The sequence below is a fragment of the Callorhinchus milii genome, unplaced genomic scaffold (assembly GCF_018977255.1).
Source record: "Callorhinchus milii isolate IMCB2004 unplaced genomic scaffold, IMCB_Cmil_1.0 Scaffold16, whole genome shotgun sequence".
In the NCBI taxonomy this organism is placed as follows: domain Eukaryota; kingdom Metazoa; phylum Chordata; class Chondrichthyes; order Chimaeriformes; family Callorhinchidae; genus Callorhinchus; species Callorhinchus milii.
In genome coordinates, this window is record NW_024704757.1 from 8,932,189 (window position 1) to 8,954,750 (window position 22,562).

At 44.7% G+C, this 22,562-nt stretch overlaps 1 protein-coding gene across 4 annotated transcripts; it reads left to right on the top strand.

Annotated features, from left to right (window-relative positions):
• The first annotated feature begins 1,855 nt into the window (after positions 1 to 1,855).
• Positions 1,856 to 21,077, top strand: ccz1 (CCZ1 homolog, vacuolar protein trafficking and biogenesis associated). Of its 4 annotated transcripts, none has more exons than XM_007893568.2 (17): positions 1,856 to 1,945; positions 5,112 to 5,220; positions 6,957 to 7,050; positions 7,701 to 7,798; positions 8,272 to 8,365; positions 9,395 to 9,472; positions 10,053 to 10,100; positions 10,190 to 10,273; positions 10,776 to 10,951; positions 11,559 to 11,640; positions 12,118 to 12,179; positions 14,232 to 14,343; positions 16,033 to 16,066; positions 16,751 to 16,868; positions 18,354 to 18,512; positions 18,665 to 18,792; positions 19,216 to 21,077. In XM_007893568.2, exons 2-17 carry the CDS (start codon positions 5,207 to 5,209, stop codon positions 19,269 to 19,271), a joined length of 1,437 nt encoding a protein of 478 aa, XP_007891759.1. In that variant the 5' UTR covers positions 1,856 to 1,945; positions 5,112 to 5,206; the 3' UTR covers positions 19,272 to 21,077. The 4 variants fall into 4 exon arrangements, with proteins under 4 accessions (XP_007891759.1, XP_007891760.1, XP_042197033.1 ...); XM_007893569.2 differs by having other exon boundaries at positions 10,800 to 10,951; XM_042341099.1 differs by having other exon boundaries at positions 5,115 to 5,220.
• The last annotated feature ends 1,485 nt before the right edge of the window (positions 21,078 to 22,562 follow it).

Consider the following 22,562-nt stretch of genomic DNA (forward strand, 5'->3'; position numbering starts at 1 on the left):
AAAGACATATAGTTCTATCTAAAAATGACCTCAAATGATAGATGTTTGGCTTCAGGGTTGCAGTTTGGGATGATTATTGGCATTAATTGTAGAACTTTTAAGTCTGAAGTTAGGTCTTTGTTTTCATCACTGGAAAATTTTCAATAGAGTCCTACTACTCATGTATAATAATAACCATTACATTTGGTACAGTGCCATTCACGTCGGAAGGTAGTCCTAAACCTCTTCACAGGATATACTGTAAAGTACATGACTGTGTATTTTGTATCCAGGCGCCTCCAACAATACAACACACTCCCAGCACTATATTGGAGTGTCACCCAATGTGGGGGTTGAACTAATAACCTTCTGACTCAGAGGAGAGAGTGCTACTGACTGAGCGAGGCTGTCGCAGCACAAGTTGTCCCTTTCAGGAGAAGATGGCAATAAAAGGAGAAAGACTTCCTATTTTTAGCTCTGCAGTTGTTGGCTTTGTTTTAAGAGCTCCGCATTTTTTAATGTTTTCTCAAGTGTCTATCGCTGGATATAGAGTTACAATATTGTATCTCCAACCAGGCACAATGCTGATCTAAGATGAAATTTTATTGAGCAAATCCTTTGTTTCTCTTGTCATCTTGTCCTGTTTCAGAGGTATTGTACAGGTGTCACTGCTTGGTGTCAATTGGCAGACTCTTCCATTTTGAGCGTCATTCATAGTTTGGTTACAGATATGGGCTGTGGAGTAAAAGCCATTAATATTTGATCACTATAATTAGTTATTATTATTATTCCAACACCTTCTCAGTGCAAACATTGCTCACGGGTGGAAACCCTTCATTCGCTCGGGTTCCCTATTCCACAAGATTGAAGGGTATAAAGAAGTGTATAGATTCAAATCAAATCATATCACGATAGAACTTGACAGCAGAGAAGTTTGTTCGCTTCGGAGTGCCTGTGCTTTGTTGGCTTTGTCGAGCTATCTACTCGAAGCCCATTTTGCCGCAGGTGCTTATCTGGTTCCCTTTTACATACGCAACGGCTTCAATAGGCAGTCGCGATAACACGTTCCACACGTCAATAACTCCTGTGACACAGATGTCTTCTCGTTCCAAATTTTCTAACGCCCTCCCCCCCCCCCCGCCCCAGTCTGGAGCCTGGTTGCGCCTGGGCCGGAGATACAACCCCGCAACTCGATACGCGGCGCCAGACGCTCGAGCAAAACACCGACACGCAGCGGCGGCCGCCTCGGGACCGTCGAGCCCCCCCCGACCCCACCCCCCCCCACTCTCCGGCACGTCCTCCCGCCGCCCGCGCGAGACACGGCGACCAACGTAAATCCCTGTCCGCGTCTCGCGTGGCAATATCGCGCGAACGGGGACGTCTCAAGTGATTATCGCGCCGTGGGCGGAGCAAAAGCACCGCAATTTCCCCTCTGCCCACCCACCGCCCGCCCAGAGGGTGTCTTTTTGTGGGGGGGTTGGGGAGGGGGAGGGAAGGGGTGGGGGAGGGTGGGGGAGGGGGAAGGAGGGGGTGGAGGAGGGAGGGGGTGGGGGAGGGAGGTGGGGGAGGGGGAGGGGGAAGGAGGGGGTGGGGGTGGGAGGGGGTGGGGGAGGGGGAGGGTGGGGGAGGGGGAGGGAGGGGGTGGGAGGGGGTGGGGGAGGGAGGGTGGGGGAGGGAGGGGGAGGGAGGGGGTGGGGGAGGGGGAGGGAGGGGGTGGGGGAGGGAGGCGGTTGGTGTTCGCCCTCCAAGTCCCAGTGCAAGTGCCAATGTGGTGACGTGTCAGGGTTTGGAGCAGCGGAGGGGGTGGTGTGTCCGCTCGGCCAGTGGGGGGCGCTGTGGAGCCGAACAGGAAACGGAAACGGCTCGCGGGGGGGAGGGCGGTAGTGGGGTGAGGGGGGAAGGGGAGGGCCGTGTGGTAGCGGTGATGGTGGTTTTTTTGGGGACTGGAAATCCAGTGAAGAAGAAGGTGAATTGACTTTTAAGTGAAACCCGTGTGTTTGGACGTCGTTCACGGGGGGCGCGGCTTTTTTTTGTGGGGGTGTGTGTGTGGGGGGGTGTGTGTGTGTGGGTGGGGGTGTGTGTGTGAGGCTGTGTGTGTGGGTGTGTGTGTGGGGGTGGGGGTGTGTGTGTGAGGCTGTGTGTGTGGGTGTGGGGGTGTGTGTGTGTGTGTGGGGGGGTGTGTGTGGGGGTGTGTGTGTGAGGCTGTGTGTGTGTGGGGTGTGTGTGTGTGAGGCTGTGTGTGTGTGGGGGTGGGTGTGTGTGTGGGGGTGTGTGTGTGTGGGTGTGTGTGTGTGTGGGTGTGTGTGTGTGGGTGTGGGGGTGTGTGTGTGAGGCTGTGTGTGTGGGTGTGTGTGTGTGGGTGTGGGGGTGTGGTGTGTGGGTGTGTGTGTGTGAGGCTGTGTGTGTGGGTGTGTGTGTGTGTGTGGGGGTGTGTGTGTGAGGCTGTGTGTGTGTGGGTGTGTGTGTGTGGGTGTGGGGGTGTGTGTGTGAGGCTGTGTGTGTGGGTGTGTGTGTGTGGGTGTGGGGGTGTGGTGTGTGGGTGTGTGTGTGTGAGGCTGTGTGTGTGGGTGTGTGTGTGTGTGTGGGGGTGTGTGTGTGAGGCTGTGTGTGTGTGTGGGGGTGGGGTGTGTGTGTGTGTGGGTGTGTGGTGTGTGGGGTGTGTGTTTGAGGCTGTGTGTGTGGGGGATCTCTAGGCCTCGAGAACCGCACAGGTTGGTTGCGGTGAAGCGGACGCGCTTTGCAAACGGCTTTATTTCTGCTCCCGAATCCGCCTCGTTCGCCCCCCCCCCAGTGCCCCCTCTCCCTCCCTCCCTCCCTCCCTGAGGTTCAAATGCTTTGGGTGCTTCCCCCCCAAAAAAAGAGAGAGAGAGAGAGGCCTCTGTACTCGGGCGATTAGTCCCAGTTTGTCGCCTGGTTACAGGTGAGGCCTAACTGCAGGACACAAGCACTGGATGATGGGGGGGGAATAGCCCCCCCACTCCCCCCATATCCCCCCCACTCCCCCCATATCCCCCTCCCCCACCCCCCGGTGCTGCTGAAACACATGGCTTCATGTCACTGCTAACAGGGGATTTTCAGCAAAAATTAGTGCTACACACAAGTGCTTCCTGGTTCCTCTCTCTCTCTCTCTCTCTCTCTCACAAGACAGGATCTGTACAAACCACTGGGTTGGGGGGGGGGGGGGGGGATGTCTTTATTTATTGCCCTGTTGTTTGCCTGGAGCTGGGATCAGCCACTGTTAATATTCGGACCTCATTTTGAATGGAGGGTGATCTACTGTCGTGATCCATTGCTGCTTCCTCACTCTCACTGTCTCGCCATCCCTGCCCTGATATTGATCATAATAATATAATAATAATAATAATCCTTGCATTTGATACAGCGCTTTTCGCGTCGGGGGGAACGTCCCAAAGCGCTTCACAGAACACACTGTGAAGTGAATTGACTGTATATTTGTGGGCGAACGCGGCAGCCAATTGCGCACAGCAATGTCCCACAAATGGTCGTGGATTGAAAATGACCATTTTATTATAGGTTTGTTTTTTTTGGAGGGATTATTATTAGGCTCTGTGTGGAGTAAGGAAACTTGCCCAAGGTTTCGCCCTCTGCCTGGAATTGAACTCAGGTCTCTCACTTGCAAAGCGAGTGCTCTAACCCCTGAGCTGCAGGACTCCACAAGTGATCAGGTGGGGAGATTCCCTGTCCTGTGTGTGTGTGTGTGTGTGTGTATGGGGGGTGGGCGCGGGGCTGTTATACTGCAGATAACCTGCAAATTACAGTTGCTGGCCAATCCCTGGAGGCCGCACAACGCCCAACAACTTGTATTTATACAGTGCCTTTCACTTGCCTTTATGTAGTTGAGGGTTTGCATGCGAGCTGGAGGGGTTGGTGGGGGGGTGGGGTTTGGCTTCAAGATGTGTTGGGGCCGAGGGGGAATGGGGAGCCGTCCGAAGGCACAGTCAAAGAGCAAGGTCTTCGGATGGACCTTGAAGGAGGCAAGGGTCGGGGTGAGGCAACGACAACCACTTGCATTTATATAGCGCCGTTCACGTGGGGTAGGGTCACGGAGCTCCATCCGAGAGGCAAAGGGACTCTCAGATGGAGTTCCAGAGGGTGGTCCTAAGGCTGATGGTGGGACGGGCAGGGGACGTGAAACAGTGCCCACGGAGCGGAGGGAGCGAGCGGGCTGGTAAAATTTTAGCAGGTCACGGAGATAAGATTGGGCATGGGGAGCAGGGAGAGGATGGGGTGATAGGCTCGCGCAATCGGGTGCAGGAGAGGAGACAAGCTGCAGAGTTCTGAATAGTCTGCAGTCTGGAGGGACGAGTTGGGAAGTCTGGTGAGCAGGGAGTTAGCATGGTCTAGTTCAGTACAGGTGGGAGCCCTTCATTGCTGGAGGTGCCGTCCTTCAGATCAGATGGTAAACCAAAGGCCTTCCTGCTGTGCCCAATAAAGTTACTGTGGCACGATTCAAAAACGGAAGGCAGTTTCTCCTGATGTTCTGAGCAAAAATCTTTCATTTAAATTAGTCACTTGTCTATCGGCTGCCGTTTGCGGGACTCTTGCTGTGTGCAAAAAGCCTGTCACATTTGTGTACGAAAAAGTCCCTTGATTTGAAATAATTACCGCAAAGCACTTTGAGCTGTTTCAGCATTGTAGAACTCCATCCCCCAGTGCCTTCGCTTCCTCCCTTTCCTCCTTCAAGGCCGGTCTCAAGACCTTTCTCTTTGACCGTGCCTTCAGCTCCCCTCTCAACTCTCTACCCCCTCCTCGCTCCCTCCCTTCCCTCACCCTGACCATTTCCCCCCTGCTCGGGTCCCGACCCAACTGTCCAGCGCCTTGGGACGTCCTCCCGACGTGAAAGGGGCTCTATAAATGCAATCTTGTTGTTGTTGTACAACACTATAAAATGCATGATTTTCAGTGCTGGTTGGGAGCAAGGGTCCAAATCTATATAGGAACACTGAGAACATTGATGATCTCTATTTCTATCTAGTCAATTGTTACTGATCCAAAGTCAATGTTTTTTTTATAAAAAGCCAATAATCCAAGGAAATCAGGACTTAGAGGTCGATGGCCGCAGAGGTCAGTGGACGTTAGTTTTGTTCTGACTTTCCCTCTTTCTCTCTCAGCAGCTTGGTTTCTGAGACTGTTTGTTGCCCGGTGAGATCCAAGTAATGTGCTCAAACACTTGGACAGGCAGACTACTCACAACTGGACATTGCTGATGTTGATGATAAGGTGAGCCGCGATTCCCATTATTTGTCTCATTGCATCCATTAAGAAGTGTGGAATGAAAACTCATAAGAACTCCCACCTATTGGTTCATTTGGTAAAACTGCTGTCCAGTGTGAAACTGTGAACTACAGATCCAAAAGATTCCAGGTTCGATTGTGAGTTCAGTGAGCTGATCTCACCTGGGGTGGTGGTCAAGTACCCTTGACTTGGGAGGATAATATCAGCCAGGGTGTCACTTTTGATTGCTTAACCACCTGTCTCTCTGGGAAGTGTCTATATGAAGTAAGATTAGATCAAGTTATGATCGGCTGTTCTAAAAATCTCATGGCAGTTTTCAAAAAGAGAATAGAGTGTCTCTCAGCATCGGCAGAAATCTTCCAGGTTAATTGAGCACGTGCCTCATTCTTGCTGTGTGTAAAATTGGTTGCCGCATTTGCCTACAGTAAAACTATGAGGAGCTTTGAGACACCTCAACGACGTGGAGGATTATTGGCTGGACATTTGGCCGTAGAGGTTTTATGGGATCTTTGACGTCCGCCCAACCAAGGAAGATAGTGAATTAATTTAACGTCTCGCCCAAAGGGCAGCTCCTCCAGCAAAGCAGTGCTCCACTAGGACTGGGCTGGAGTGTGAACCTCATCTGTCAATTCATGTCCTGACATGAGGCTTGAACGCTCAAGCTTCTAATCCAGAGGCAAGAGTACTGAACCAGGCTGACAACTTAGGAGGATAAAACTGAATAATAATAATAACATTAATAATAGCAGCATTTGATATAGCACCTTATCACATCGTCAAGACTTTGCAGAATATACTGTATGGCTGTATCGACTGCATATTTTGTGGGTGAAACACGACAGCCAATTGCGCACAGCAGTGCCTCACAAATATTCATGGAGTGAGTGGTCGATTTTATCTGGGCGATTGTTGGCCAGGACACCGGGAGAAACTCCCCTCTCTTTTCGAATAGTGCTATGGGATCATTAACGTCCACCTGAACAGGCAGACAAGACCTCAGTTTAATGTCTCATCTCAGGATAGATGACTGATGAGCTTAAGCATACACTTTTCTGGTCTTAAAATGGAGCGAGTAATTATTTTAAAATCTAGGTTCTGTAATTGCTTTGTTTGCAGCTGAGTGGAAGGAATGGTGTGGCCTTCTCATTAATGCACTTCACATCCAAACCCTTTCCTTCCTTCTGATTAAACACTGTCAACCAGCTTGTGAAGCCGACACTGATACTGTAGACCTGAAACCAGATCCAGTAGCATATACCCTCGTAAGCAATATTAGACCCAGTATCTGCAGGAGTTGTCGGTGGAATTGCAGGTGATTAATAATGCATAGTGTAGCAATTTGCACATGTCCTTTCTGATCATTTTTGAACTTACGAATTAAGGAAAGTCAGGACTCACAAACAACCATAAGGTCAATGACAAATTAATCTTGAGGGTTGTCAGGACTTCAGGAGAGACCATAAACAGATGTGTATTTAGTTTTCGACGTATCTTTAGACTATTAGGTCTCTGATGCGCCACGTGTAAGTAAGCACAGTGGGACTTACAGATAGGATTTACAGATGCCCTGACTTGTGTCGAAATGGACGCTTTGAAACGTTTAACAGATAAATAATGAGACTGAGTGGAGAAAGGGAAAGTGAAGGCTGTTGACCAAAGACATGGTTGAAGAGATAGAGCTATTCTACATCTAACCTTGTCTCTTTTTCCTTGGTGCTTAGCCCTAGGATGACAACAGCACAAGAAAAGCAGTTTCCTCCGTCGCTGCAGAACTTTTTCATTTACAATCCAAAACTGGGACCAAGGGAAGGTGAGGTAGGTATGAAATTTAAACTCACTAGGTGCCGGATGGATTGAGAGTGAGTCGCTTGAATCTAAGGCTTGAGCATTAATGGTCTCAATTGTGAGGGGGGTGGAATAGTGGTTGTGCCTGGTTGGAAAATGTGTTGTGTTTCTCTGCACCTTCCCACAAAGCGGCAAACTGCTGATAGAAAAGGCTCCTGGAATGAGGACGATTGCAAGTTCAAAGCATTATCATAACTACCATCCTCACAAAGTCCTGGGCAGAGGTTTGGAGATATCACAGCCATTTTAGAGTTTGCAATGTCATTACCACTCTTATCTCCACAAGTAACCCAGCGTAAGTTGAGTTTGGTATGTGCTGAGATAGCTGATCTCAGCTTGAGCAGCATTTGAGGTGCCCAGTTTCCCTCAATGCCTATTTTGGTTCAGGAGGGGGACACCAGCTTGCTATCCAGGCAACTGCACCCCCAGATGAAAGAGATCCACATGTGGATAATGGACAGGATCAAGATTGGCCTTATGTTCTCGGACATTCTGCTAACACCCACTGCCAAGGCAGTACTGGAAGGAGAAGTCCCAGTAGAAGGGGAAAAAATAGTTGAGCGCTTTCAGGAGGAATTGGGAGAGAGGTGATTGTGACCCTGATGTTCTTTGTGTTCCAGGAAGAGAAAAAGATCCTCTTTTATCACCCTACTGAGGTTGAGAAGAATGAAAAAATTAGGAATGTTGGATTGTGTGAAGCAATTGTTCAGTTCACAAGGTAAAATTAATCAATCGATTTACTACCATTCACAAAACACGCATCCCAGATATGAGTTTATAACTCAACTATTAGACCAGGTTTCCACTTTCCTACTTTTCAAATAATATACCCTTGCATTGATGACACATCCTGTCGTTTCGCCCACAAACTACACAGTCAAACCACTTTACAATATGTTCTGAGAAGTGCTTTGAAACATCTCAATGACGTGATAAAGCGCTATATCAAATGCAAGGATTATTATTATTGTCTTGCATTCATTTTGTGATAATACTTTGCTTTTACAAAGCGTGTTTCACGTTGGGAGGATATCTAAAAGAGTTTCACGCAGGTGACTGGGAGCCTGAGCTGCCGAGCTCAACGGAACGGAAGAAAATGGACTTGCATCTTGAGACGAGATGGAATTTCATGTTTTTGGAGTATACCAAGTTCGGGATAATTTTCAGTGATTTTTCTTTTCCCGTTCACAGGACCTTCTGTCCCACCAAACCTGCAAAATCCTTACACACCCAGAAGAATCGACAGTTTTTCCATGAACCGGAGGAGAGTTTCTGGATGGTTATGGTACACGCTACTTGGCATTCTGCAGAAAGGTTTTGTGAGGGTTTCGCTGGAGCAGTTTGGCTTGTTGACCTGAATAGCTGCCTCCACAAATGGCGCAATGTGTAAAGCCATGGTTGATGAGTGTCTGAGCCATACAGAGCAGGAAGGTCCCAAGTTTGATTCCCTCGGGGTTTGTGCTGAGTTCGTTGAACTTTCTTGGAGTGACAGTAATTGATCTGCAATTGACTCAACACTCTTTACTCCACACGCACGCCTCTGTTTACCTGGCAGTAAGTAGGAACCCAGTTGTTAGACAATTGGTGAATCGCTTTCCTGGGCTAATAATCCTTCCAAAATATAATAATTTGGTCATTCAATTCACAACTGTTGTGGGACACTGCTGTGTGCAATTGGCTGCTGCATTCACAATAAAATATACAGCCTTTATACACTTTACAATGTATTCTGTGAAGCGCTTTGAGATAGCTCAACATCTCAATAGGATTATTATTTTTGTTATTAGGGCTTCGGAAGAAGATAATTACCTGGGTTCCTGTTCCTGATTGCCTCTTTGTGATGTTAACCCATCGTTTTAACAACTTGATAACTGCTTTCTTCTGTGGTATTTTTGGATTTATTTGCTTCAGCAAACTTTGAATCCCAGACCTTACATTGTGGAGCATTTTCTCGTTCAGTTTTTTAAAAAATGCACAAAATTGACTTTTTAAATAGAATTAAAAAGAAAAGATCGGGTTGGAAATCTGAACTGCAGCGGAACATTTTGAAAATGTTTTGGAAACATGTGGCAGCTAAAAGAGAAAGCAGGTTGAAAAGTTTTGAAATACTTTGTGGTTTAGCATCTTCTCGCTCTCTCCTTTTCCCTTTTGCTCTCCCTTTCTCTCTTTCTCTTCCCTCCCTCCCTCCATCCTTCTCTTTCCTTCGCTTGGCTCTTTTTCCCTAACCTACCCTTCCATCAGTGTACAAGGTTAGTTAATTAAGGCTAATTAATTTACCAAGTACTGTTATTTATTTATATCTGTGTGTTTCCAGGTAGTATCTAATCCTATTATTGAAAGGGTTAATAAAGATGGAAGCACTGTTGTGGAATACCAGGAGGATGAATTACTGGTTAGTTTGTGTCTCGCTCATTTCAAACGTTGTTTCAGTATTTTAAAGACCTACCATTTTGATCTCCCTTCACACCCTGGCACCTTCTTACGTGTCCAAATTGCTTATTCCCCACGCTCCGCTCAGCTGGCTCCAGCCTCCTGCATGACCCTCGTCTCTCCTTTCCAACAACGGTGGCTGTGCCTTCAGCCCCTACTCCCCGAAGCTCTGGAACTCTATCCCTCAACCTTCCGCCTTGCTTCCCCAATTTCACATCACGCCTTAAGACGGCTCCTGTACGGTCCCCTCCCCCTGGCTTGGCGTCAGGCTCGAACACTTTAAGCGATTCCAGACGCTATCCTGCTTGAAGTGCTCTATATAAATGCAAGTTGTTGTTCATCAATTTCTTGAGTGCTTTAACAGTCTGCATTCAAAGCTCAATCTCATGTTCACTTTAAACGATCCTTAAAAAACACTCAATGAGTTACTGGGATAAGTCCATACTTATAATTGTAACATCATCTGTATGAACCTTTCCTGTAACATCTTCAATGCAATTTGTTTCTTGCTCATCTTATAACACAGTAACCCTATGTTTTAGGATACGGTCTACGGGGCTGTGATACAGCAGTGCTACAGTATGTACAAAGTAAGGACAGTTATTTTCTTTGCATTGTTTACTTCCCTCCAACTGGCTGCTCTCCCCACTTTAATGTCTGCTCCTGCCTTTTTGCTCAGCTTTTCAACGGCACCTTTGCAAGATCCATGGAGTTGGGAGGTGTGGAACTGCTGATTCAGAAGCTGGAGAAGTTTTTCTTCAGGGTAGGCACCTTGATTCCTTCCTTAGCTCAACCTTACTTACCCTCTATCTTATATAGTTCCTGAAGCATTACGGTCACCGAACCCCCCCCTCCCCCAGTCTCGGCATTGTGCTCCACCGCTGTCACAAGCCCTGGGATGCTACCCTGCATGAGAGGTGCTATATAAATGCAAGTTGTTGTTGAAGGGCAGGGCCATAATGTCTGAAAGCTCAGCCACCGACTATGATATTGGGTGAAGAGAGGATCAGGACCACTTGCGATGAATTGAATAACCCTCCAAAACCAACTATCGCATGTGAAGACTGAGACAAGAGTAGCTGGCTTCACGAGGGGAGGAAATTGATGGTGGGTGGGGAGGAAATAATAGATTGTGAACAATTTACATAGCACGGAAACAGGCCATTGGTCCCAACCAGTCCATGCCGGTGTTTATACTATACTGCACACGAGTCTAATTCCTCTTGGCTTCTTTTCCGTCTCTCTTCTCCCCACTCCTCCCTCAGTACCTGCAAACATTGCACTTACAGTCACGTGATTTGCTGGACGTGTTTGGGGGAATCAGCTTCTTCCCTTTGGATAAAATGACGTACCTGAAAATCCAGTCGTTTGTCAACAGGATGGAGGAGAATCTGAGTCTAGTGAAGTACACTGCGTTTCTGTACAACGACCAGCTCATCTGGTATGCTGGATGGGGGGGGGACAAGCAATATCTTAGTCAATACTGGGGTCTCTAACATGTGCTCTCAATTTAGAAATTCCAACCCTTTTCTCTGATAATCCCTCCAAAAAAGAATCATTCTTCATGACCGTTTGTGAGACACTGTTGTGTGCAATTGGCTGCCGAGTTTCGCCCACAAAATAAGTCAATTTACAGCAGATTCTGTGAAGCGTTTTTGAGACGTCTCGCTGACGTGATCAGGCGCTATATAAAATGCAGCGATTATTATTATCACTTGGACTGTGCTTATGGCCCTTTCCACCTTTCCCCTCTCCCTATGCCGTGTCCCTTACTCAGCCACTGCCCCACCGTTGTGAAGCGCTCCAAGACGTTTCCCCACATGAAGGGTGCTGTGTAAATGAAAGTTGTTCTACGCACAGTGGATTTGAGTACGAGGCTTTGTTGCAGTAATACTAACCTTACCAATTCCAGTAAGACTACCCAGCACTAGTAATACAACAGGCGGTGGGTGATTTTAACCGGTCCTGGTAACTCCAGCAAAGATAGGTAGGAAATAGAAACTATTGAAGAGTCGGTGACAGATCCTGTATTGTGATCTTATTTTCAGGAGTGGACTTGAACAAGATGATATGAGAATCCTCTACAAGTATCTCACAACCTCACTCTTCCCCAGACACATGGAGCCTGAGGTACTTTTAAATACAGTACATTTATTTTCCTTCCTGCATCTCAACCACCTCACAAGGGTCAGCATCCTCATTCTTCAGGTAGAATCGTGCAAGCTCTGTTGACAAACCCAAAACACTCCTTCGCCCATTCTCACCCATACATTCCTTTTCCATTATGGGGCCTTGCAAAGTAAACAGGCACGGATTCCCTGGCTGAATTTGCCATTGCTCACCCTCCAGAGCCCAGTGCTACCAAGTCTAGTTGTAGTCCCAAATGCTGAGATAAGCTAACTCAACACACCGGCCTATGCAGCTCAACACTACCTGGGTTTACCCACATGGTTATTGCTTAAAGCTCTCAAATGCATCTCTTACCTGGCTTCAGGTTTATTAGCAACACATCGTTCAATGATACTCAGAACTCACATTTTGTTAACATCACTTGCCTGATGGGGACAGTCCAGGGCACTTACTTTGTGTTCTGTGCTGTGCTTAAAGTTGATAGGTCGAGATTCGCCGGGGAGAGGAGGAATGACGGGAAACCTCCATCACTATGGAAGGTACATGGACTTCATTTTGTGTTCTGATGGTGAATCTAAATATGAATCCGGGGTCACCAGCTGATCAAGCATAATCAAAAAGACAAGAGGAAGGAGCTGTGTCAATATTTAGCCCAATTGATCACAACAACAACATTGCATTTATAGAGCGCCTTTCACGTCGGGAGGACGTCCCAAGGCGCTGGAAGCCACAAAGCCAGATGCACAAAGCATTCTATGCATCTGGAAATAAACTTTGTTTAAAACTGCAGTTTTGTTTAAAACTGCATCGCTCCTTGTTTTTATTGAGCATGTGCCAGATCCCACTTAGTGGCGATTGACCGTTGGAGACCCCTGTATTACATGAACATGCGGTGCTCCACACAAACAACATGTCACATTCTGGTGGTATAAATGTGGCCTGAAAACCCTTCATGGGCTTAGCTTTAAGACCACTGTCTTTTAATGGTTTCAGATTGTGCAGAATTTTCCGAAATGAGGAATTTCAGGCCTCGGAACTGCCTGGTGCTGAATCAATCAGTTACAGTGTTTACAGTACAGAAACTGCAAAGCAGTCGCACCCTGGCTTCCTCTACAGCCACACACAATGCTAACTGCACCAACTGGCTTGCTTTGAAACAAATCCCAAGAAGCCTGTGAACCTTCTCTTCCCCACTCCCCCTACACCACACTGCAATGAGTTTGATATCAGTATAAAACAGTCATTAAAATGCAGTGTGTTTTGTCCAGTTACATCCTTGAGCAAACCTCACTGATGGACTGATGTTCAAAATCCAGTCTAGACTGACAGCACCCGGCTCCCCATTACTTATAGGAGGTGTTGGGAGAGAAGCGTCTATCTTTGTTTGTGTGTAAGGGCGCGAGGGCGCAGTGTCTTATTTGACAGATTTTTCAAGTATGCCTCCTGGTGGCTTGGCCAAGGAGATGACAGTGTCTCCGAAGCTATCCCTGGACTGGACTTCCCTCCTGTCCAAGGAACTTACCGTGAATTATTGGGGAGGGAGGGATTGACGATGGACAGGTAATGAAACTAGTTTTCAAAATAAAGCCATGGGATTTCCGCGGTGCAGGCTGCCTGCTTGAATGGAGAAAAGCACTGAAATTCATAGAGCTTATTAACCTCTTAATTGGGATTGTGTAGAGGGTGATGATGTTCTTTGTCCTGTGCTCGTGCAGTGGGAGCTAACGACGTGACCAGCTGTGGCACAGCGTCACCTAATGGCCGAAGGAGACTGCATTAAGTGCCTGCGATTGATCACCGTGTAGTGACATCTGTCGTCAGCTACCAATTTGTACAACTGTTTGTCCTGCTTGTGTGTATATGTGTGTGTGTTGGGTGGTGGGGGGGGTTTAAGGGGCAGTTATTAGGTTTATCAGTAGTAGAAAATAATCTGGTGAAGAGTGGGGTGTTTTCAGTACACACCCCTCCTTTGAGTTATATTATCCTCAATGATTTTTCTTAAGAGAAAAAAACTCTTCTCAGTTTCGGAGCTGAGGCAGCGGAAAGGAAAGGACTTTTTAAATGCGATTCTAATCGTTAAATGTTTGATTTTTCTCAATGTGTAAGAAAGTAATTTAATTGTTGTGCTGAAATGAAATTCTTTTTCATAAAAACTGCATGGGGTGAAGTTCCATTAAACAGTGTAAGCCTTTCTCCTTACTTCAATTCAGCGACTTAAATCAATGTTCCGAATTCTACATAAATGGTTTCTATGCGACGCCTCTGCTTCTGGCCTGCGGATTTCTTGTGGAGTTTTTCCCTTGTGTGTGCATGCTCGTTCCTCCGCATTGCTGAGTGCTATCCTTGGAGTGCTATCCTCAGCTCATTTTTGTGTCTCTGAAGTTAATCCTGAGTGAAACATATCCCCAGTGATGTTCTTCCATCACAGGGGCCATTTGAGTTTCATCACTTGTGTGTGTGTGTGTGTGTGTGTGTGTTGAAAGCAAGGCTTATTCTACCAATAACAGCGAGGTGTAAGAGACCAGTTATGCTGTAGCCGTTGACCTCAAGGCCTGAACGATTCTAATCATCAAATGTTTGATCTTTCTCAGGTTTCTGACTGGCCCGAGTAATATAAATGATCCGGAAATCCCAATAAGATTCCCCAGAATCTTTGTGAACACTAAAGATAAGTACGAGGAGTTGCACCTGATTGTCTACAAGGTGAGACTGAGGTGCCCTTTCATGTTTTTAACCGCACAAGGCTAAGGGTAAGCTTTTGCTGCATTGCAGTTTGGTGAAATAACTGTATGAGAAACCATTGGTAGAAAGTGCAGTTATATTTTTTACTTTCGTCCCCTTCTTTGCCCCTTCCCCATTTGCCCCTCCTATAATTCTTCCCACCCCCAAATGTTCTCCTTTCCTTACTCCGCTGGAGTCTAGTTCCACACGCACACATGCACCCTACAGCGCCCAGATTGCCACAGAACCATGGACAAGTACAACACAACAGGAGGCCGTTCGGCTCACATTTTCATGTTGGTGTTTCCTTCTACAAGAAGATGTCATTTTTAGCCCAATTCCACGCCTGTTCTTAATGTGCAACTCCAGATAATGAGCCTCAGTAGCTGTTTAACTAATCTCGTCAATTTTGTCTCCGTGAGAAGTGATGGTGTGGGGAGAGCTGAGCAGTGATGGATGATAAGCAGGAACCTAGTTATTTTGTCCCTTCACCTAGCGCAGAAACACCGAGCTAGTTATTCAATGGGGTGTGTTGATGTGCTTTGACCCGTATCATCATTGTGAATTTTCTATGTATTGTGTACAATAGAAGCAGGGATTTTTCCCAGAATCATTTGATAAACATAAAAGTTCTCCAGCTGGAATGGGAAGCAACAATCTATCCTTTTGTTCTGTCCTAATGAGGCGAGTTTTACCCAGTTAACAAGGCAACTGAAGCGGGTCTAGACATGTGTAACTGAGCTCTACCTCAATAACTCCAAGCTTGTGGACCGGCCAAAACAAATTTGCAACACCAATATGATACCAGCCTCAGTCGCTATGTGTGCCCCTTTGTGATGACCGTTGATTGATGGCTGCATTGTTCAGAGAACTGAGAAAAGTTCTTTGGTAATGCAATTTTGATGCAAAATGGTAACTGTATACAGCAACACCTGAGCTATTTATTGGATGAGGATGCGATGGAAATTCTGCAGTGAGTTTAATGCTCCTCCATTGATCCAGGCGGAAATGGGAATCTAGGCCCGTTGGTAGCACTACGATAGTCAGATTTGCATTAAAGAGATTTTGTTCAGGTTGTCAAAGGTTTAACTAGAATTCTCGCAGGAGCTCTCCAATGGAAAGATATAGCTTATATAGGAGAGCTCTAGAGGGAAAGCAAGCATCAGCACAGGCACCATGAGTCGAATAGTTGACTCCTATACTAGCTTTCTCGCTGGAGCTATCTGTTCTGTGTTCTTTTCAACGTTGATATGGATTAATCTAGAACAGACATACATGATACGTATTTCACCCACGAAATACATAGTCAATCCACTTTACAGTAAATCCTGTGAAGCGCTTTGAGACTTCTCAATCACGTGATAAGGCACTGTCAAATGCAGCGATTATTATTATATTTCCATATTCTAATCCTTTGTGTCAAAATGCTTCTTCCAATTTGCCCCATTTTGCTTCTGGTAGTAATCAGGTTACTCTCTTTCTCTACTTCTTTCTCTGTTTACCCTATCCTTTCGATAGTTTCTATTCACACTATAAATGATAATTCTTGCAATTGATGCGGTGCCTATATGGCCTCTTTTTGTACTGTCAATGCTCTGTGCTTCTGCTATATGTACTGGTCAGGTTACACATTGTAATTGAAATGTATAAATGTTCTGCTTCTGTTTCCAGGCCATGAGTGCCGCAGTTTGTTTTATGATCGATGGTGAGTTGCTTTCTCGGAAAGTCCTGTTCTACTTTAGATTTTGTAACCACGTGCGTCACATTTAGTCCCCTTCTGAAAGTGAACATCTGAGAGTATAGGGCAACCCCATTAGAATATTCCCCCCACACCCCCAATCTTTTTAGAGCAGGCTCCCTAATAGCACTGTGTCCTGTGGACCACGTTAATCAAAATGGTGGTTCACCCGGCTTACTTCACACACTCAGGAATGGCTGACACTTGGGTCATGGGGTCACCATTGATGACATTTTCTAATTGCACACGTGCGCAAAAAGTGTGCAGACTTCTTCACCAGGAAGTGACGACCCATTTTTTCGCACTTTATGTTATGAGGGCTGCCCCTGAGATATTGGACCCGGATTACTGTTTTCTAACGATAAAGGTTTGCCCTGTAAATACAGACAGATATTTGTGCATCTCTGGACAACTGCCTTGGTTTATGCCACTTAATACAGGGATCTATCAAGGCTCAAATCATATTACGTTATTAATTTTTAAGTGCATCACAAATGAGCATGAAATAGATGCCGGGTATTTCCATCAGAAATCTGCTGATTCCCATAGATTTGAGAACACTTTAGATGCTGATCTTCTCATCTTCAAACACATTGTGCTCCTTGGGTCTTCCAATGATGATTTAAAAATTGCCTTGGTTTGTTTTGACAGCCTCAGTGGAGATGACGAGGGAATTTTGCCAGAAGCTAGACAGCCTTGTGGGCCCACAGCTCACTCTGCTGGCGTCTGACATCTGCGAGCAATTCAACACCAACAAACGTCTGTCAGGGTTAGTTTGCTCACATTCTCCATCCCGGCAGGCTGTGATCCACAAATGACTGTGTTATTGGGAGCATTGTCTCTCTATTCTGTGCACCTGGTCTGGTGCTGAATTGAACGTTGACCCTGGTCCCACCACTAATGCCAACTGACCTGAAACGGTCAACCACGTCTGGTATTTATGCCCCTTTTCACGCAAAGGGTAGTGGAAATCTGGAACTGTCTCTCCCAAAAGGCTGTGGATGCTGGATCCATTTAATTTTTTAAGACTGAGGTGGGTAGATTTTTGTTAGGTAAAAATATCAAGGCATATGGGGCACAGGTGGTTATTTTGAGTTGAGGTACAGATCAGCCGAGATCTAATAGAATGGCGGAATAGAATCCTGTTCCCATGTTCCAATGGAGTCATTGATACGTTCTTCATATTGATTAGCTTTGCCTGACGTTTTAATTGACCCCGAGTCCTCAGATGGTGCCTAAAAGACAAACAGCCTGAGCTTCGCAATAAAATAAGAAACAGTACAGCAATTGGCTCATTCGCTGTCGAACAGGGTGATTCATGTCCTGTTCACGCTTGTCAAAAGCATTTTTAATGGGATTTGTATCTATTACCTGCTGTCAGGGATCAAACTATATTACGTTATTAATTTTTAAGTGCATCACAAATGAGCATGAAATAGATGCCGGGCATTTCCGTCAGATATCTGCTGATTCCCATAGATTCATGGAACACTTTAGATGTTGATCAGCTCATCTGCAAATACAGCACAATAGGCAGAACGTCTTTAGTTATCCGATCCCCTGTTTATGGCTTGTGGATCATTCACCAATTCAGAAACAAAAAAAAGTTGTAGTGTGCACTTTGTTCGCCTACCTTCTCTTCTCCTTCACTTTCCTCTCCCAGTCACCCTCTGGCTACTCGCCAAAGTCTTCACGACTGAGCTGTGGCGGTGAGTATCGGCTGTTTACCTATGAAGCCAGCCTGACACCTAAACCTTTTCAGCTGGAGTCACTGGGTAGTGACGTGGAGCAAGAACCCTGGCATTTATTTCCCCCCCCCCCTTCCCTAACCCAGGGGCACTGAGGCCAATTGCGATCATCACCCAGCTGATCAGATGTATGGTACAGGTAGTAAATGTATGGAACAGGCTCCCTAGGGAGACGGTGGAAGTACAAAGTCTCAATTCTTTCAAAAGCAAATTAGAATGGTTTCTTTTAGGAAATAATATCTTCGGATGCAGGATATAGTTTGTCTTTTAGGCACCTATCTGATGTTCATGTGACTACCAGGATGGTGGAACCTCTTATGTTCTTATCAATTAACTCATCACTGATTTACATAGTGTCAGAGACTTTTGTACTTTGGTAATAATTTCTCAAAGCAGCTTACCAAGAAATGACTTTGGCATGGTTTAACCCAACGAAACCGAACGGGCCTATTTGTAAATTCCTTTTGCTGGACAACGCCTTAATGTTCGATCTGCTTATTTTCCAGGCCTGAAAAGGAACCACATTTCAAATTCATATACTTCAATCACATGAACCTGGCTGAGAAAACCACAATTCACATGCGTAAAACAGCCAGCATGTGCCTGACCTCAGTCCACCCAGATCTTATGAAGATCCTGGGAGATATTAACAGTGACTTCTCAAGGTACTATATTTATTTCAAATTGGCAGTAACTACCAATGTAACAAAGTCAGTTGCTATCAACTAAAGTGTCTTGACCTCGGCTTCATTCAGTAAAACACTATTATAGCATTTCGCCCACAAAATACACAGTCAATTGTTGTCATTGTACGCAGAGCGGACGAGGACGAAGAGATCATAGTGAAGGCAATGACAGATTACTGGGTCGTCGGCAAAAGATCGGACCAGCGGGAGCTTTACGTCATCTTGAATCAGAAAAATGCCAATTTGATTGAAGTGAACGGTAAGATCTTTCACATGGGAGCAATGGGTTCTGTCTGTGCAGGAAGAGAATGTCAGGGTCCCAGAGTTAATCACTGTGCTGAGTGTGTTGATCTTAGTTGGGGCAGACATTGGGACACTACGATTGGACTCAGCAGCCCTGGCTTAGGAAGGAAGTTACATTAAATATTTTCACGAGGCTCCCTAATTTGTAGTGAATTGAATTAACCATTTCCTGGGCTATTGGGAAGTGATTGGAGATGTACATTGATAATAATAATTCTTGCATTTGATATGGCACATTATCACGTTAAGTTGTCTCAAAGCGCTTTGAATAATAATAATGTCTTATATTACTAATAACCTTAAAATTATCTTAAATTAAAATTGCTACATCACCAATGTTTATTTTTGAATTTTTTTCCCTGCCTTTTTTTGTCGCCAGAGGAAGTCAAGAAACTTTGTGCGACTCAGTTCAATAACATTTTCTTCTTGGATTAATGATTGCTGAGATTGCCGCTTGTAACCACGTCTACAGATGGAATGTGAGTTTCCTGCTTAGTCAGATATATAAGGTTAACTGCGTGACGTTAAATGGGACACGAGGCTCCTTTAGCTCTAGACTGCGAGGTCATCGGGCTGATAATAAACCAGCCTTCAGCAAGAAGCCCCAGCTACACCCAGGAATTTGCAGCGGCTGATATAGGAAATCCTCATGGAATGTAAAATAATGTTAAGATTTTAAATATTTATCATAATTAATAGAGAAACGGAATTAAAGAACGTCAACTTTATCCACTCCACTCCTGTAATTTATGACAAACTTGTACTGTAAAATAAATTTACAGTAACGCTTGAGTGAGATTTTTAATTCATTTCCGTGTACGTGTGTGTATTTGGGTTTATTTATGCATTAACCCTCAATACATGGGTTAGAAATTTTCAATTCTTGAAGGCAAGATGTAAATAAGTCTTTTTACATGATATGAATTATTTGTCCACTTAAAAGATATGGATTTTGATTTAGGTGTTATTCTGTATTTATGATTCTGTAATAGTTTCAACAACAGTACATAAAGGTGGTTGCAGTAAATTGGTAAACTTTTCATGATTTCTTGAAATCAAGACTGCATTTTAGTATTGCATGCATAATGTTTACTAATTTTGCATGTAAAACTTGACGGATTATCTGTATTTTTTACTCCCGATACTCCGTTTATGTGATCCGTAAAGAAACTGACCATTAACAAAGCCGTACAGTTTCTAGATTCGTATTTGATACTATTTTTCAAAAAAAAATATTTTCTCACAAAAAAGCCAGGAAATAGTTTGCATTTTTTAAAAATCTTTGCACACGAAACAGGCAGCTGAATAATATAGTTCCTATCACAGCTTTAAATAAATGAGTTTCATGGTCAGACTGCTGCTGGTCCTTATAGCGTTTGTTGTATTTTGCCAATTATATCAGGGCTTATTCAGCTCCTCGTGAATAACACAATTTCTCTCAAAGGCTCACCTGAGCAGTTCCATTACTATGACAACCTGCCCATAATATTGGACCCATAGAGACCCAGGTTCAATCACTGGTTGGACTTAGCTGATCTTAGCTGTGGTCCTATACTTGACCACAATGCCCCTGTGAGAAGGAGGGGATCAATCCTACTGTTTTTCACTCTTTCCTCACATACACACTCACAAAGTAGAAGTATGAGAACAGGACCAGGCTTGGCTGCAATTCCCCCCCCCCCACAAACAATCCAAAACAGTTGCATTGGGTAAAAATATCTAATCTCTCCCTTTGTTTAGGTGATAATCTTTATTGCCCTTTACCGTACTTACTGATTTAGTCCAGTGGAAATAGTTATTCCCTCTACCTCAAAAACTCTGATGGAACACCTACATCAGGTCTCCTCAATCTTCTGGTGAAAATTGCTCCAGTGTCTCTACTCACAGAAATGAAGTCTCTCATCTTTGGTATCCTTGTGAATCTCCTCCATGGTTTTGCCAGCTTTAATAAAGTCAGGGAGCAAGCCAGAGGGGAGCCGATGTAAAATAAACCTCATCCTTAAATAATGTTTCTTAAGGTGTAAGAAATGTGCTACCTGTAAATTTTGAACATTTTATTAATCACCAAATGTGAGTTTTACCATCGCCAAAGCCCTGATGAATACTGCAAACAAATAAGTGTTCCACCTGTTAACTGTTATTCTTTCTCTTCCTCATTTCTCCGAAGGTTTGTGTGGGAAAGCTCAGTGCTGATTTATAATTGTGACGATGCATATTTTGAAATAAAATGTGTCTGCACTATGTGAGACTCTTGTTCTTCTGCAACTTACCACACAGAACTGCATTATAATAATAATAATCCTTGCATTTGATACAGCGCTTTTCACGACGGGAGGACATCCCAAAGCGCTTCACAGAACACACTGTAAAGTGAATTGAATTGACACAAGGGCTTTAAACCACAACCTTTTCGCTCAGAGGAGAGACTAACACACATTGACGTAGTATAAAGTTTCCTAACTTATGTTTTTTTCAAAAAAAACTCATCCACAGGGTCAGGGAGGGGGGAAATCAGCCAGGGATCATGTCATTCTCACCTCCTGCTGGATTTGCATAAGCAAATCTGTGTATTTGGAGATGAGAACATGGTTGATGGTTTGTAAGTGTCAGCAGCAGTAACCCACAGTTGCACAAGACCCATCTCCAAAAAGGGTCAGATACTGATAATGGATAGTTGAGTCAGCTGTGCTTCACCTTCCACTAGGGTGTGGCACTATGGAGCCAGTAAATTCCAGTGAGATCAGGCTCTTGGTGTGGTCATGTCATTAACGAAGCATTCAAAAAACAAAACGATTAGAAAATAACAGTAATATTTGCAACAGAGAGAGCGAGACCAACATTTAAACTAAAATTGCTTTGACCTACACTCAACAGCAGTCCTTCATAAAAAAAGGGCAGTGTGGAACATAAGATCAGACAAAAATGTAACATGACTGGAAGGTTCAAAAGAAATAAAGCAGGAAATTCTACATACAATATATATGCTTTACAGCATATCTCGTGAAGCGCTTTGAGATGTACTCCAGGGGCACTATATCAAATTATTATTATTTATGCTATGAGGTTTGATTTCAAAACATGAAGGCATTTGAGAATAAAAAAGTGTAACAATGCTTGAGTTTGAAAGTCGAGTGAAATGTGCTTATCAAATGTAATATCAACATGTATATCTGAGGGGTTTAAAACACTTTAAAATAAATGAAAAAATTAACATTGTGGCAAAACAGAGAAACAGCAAAAAAGCATCAGAAAGCAATGCGATATGCAAAAGTGACCTCTAGTGTTCATTATCTGCATGTTGTAAAAGGTTTATCAGCTCTGGTTTTCAAAGGCAAATCACAAGATAATAATAATTGTAAAGTTAAATAACCTTTTAACTTCCCACATTTAATAAACGCTAAACTTTGACGTGAAACTTTACTTAACCTTTACTTAAATAGTGTTTATTCATTTCTTTAGTGGCAGAACAATGCCATTTCTTCTAATGATCTGAGAATTGCTCTTAAACCAGGGTAGAAAATATCATGGGAACACTCAGCAGATCAGGCAGCATCTATGAAGAAAGTGAATCAACGTTTCGGGTCCACAACCCTTCGTCAGAACAAGACCCTTCGTCTTTTGTGGATCCAAAACATGTTGACTCACTTTCCTTTCTCCATAGTTGTTGCCTGACCTGCTGAGTGTTCCCAGCCACTTCTGTTTTTGTTTCAGATTTCCAGCATCTGC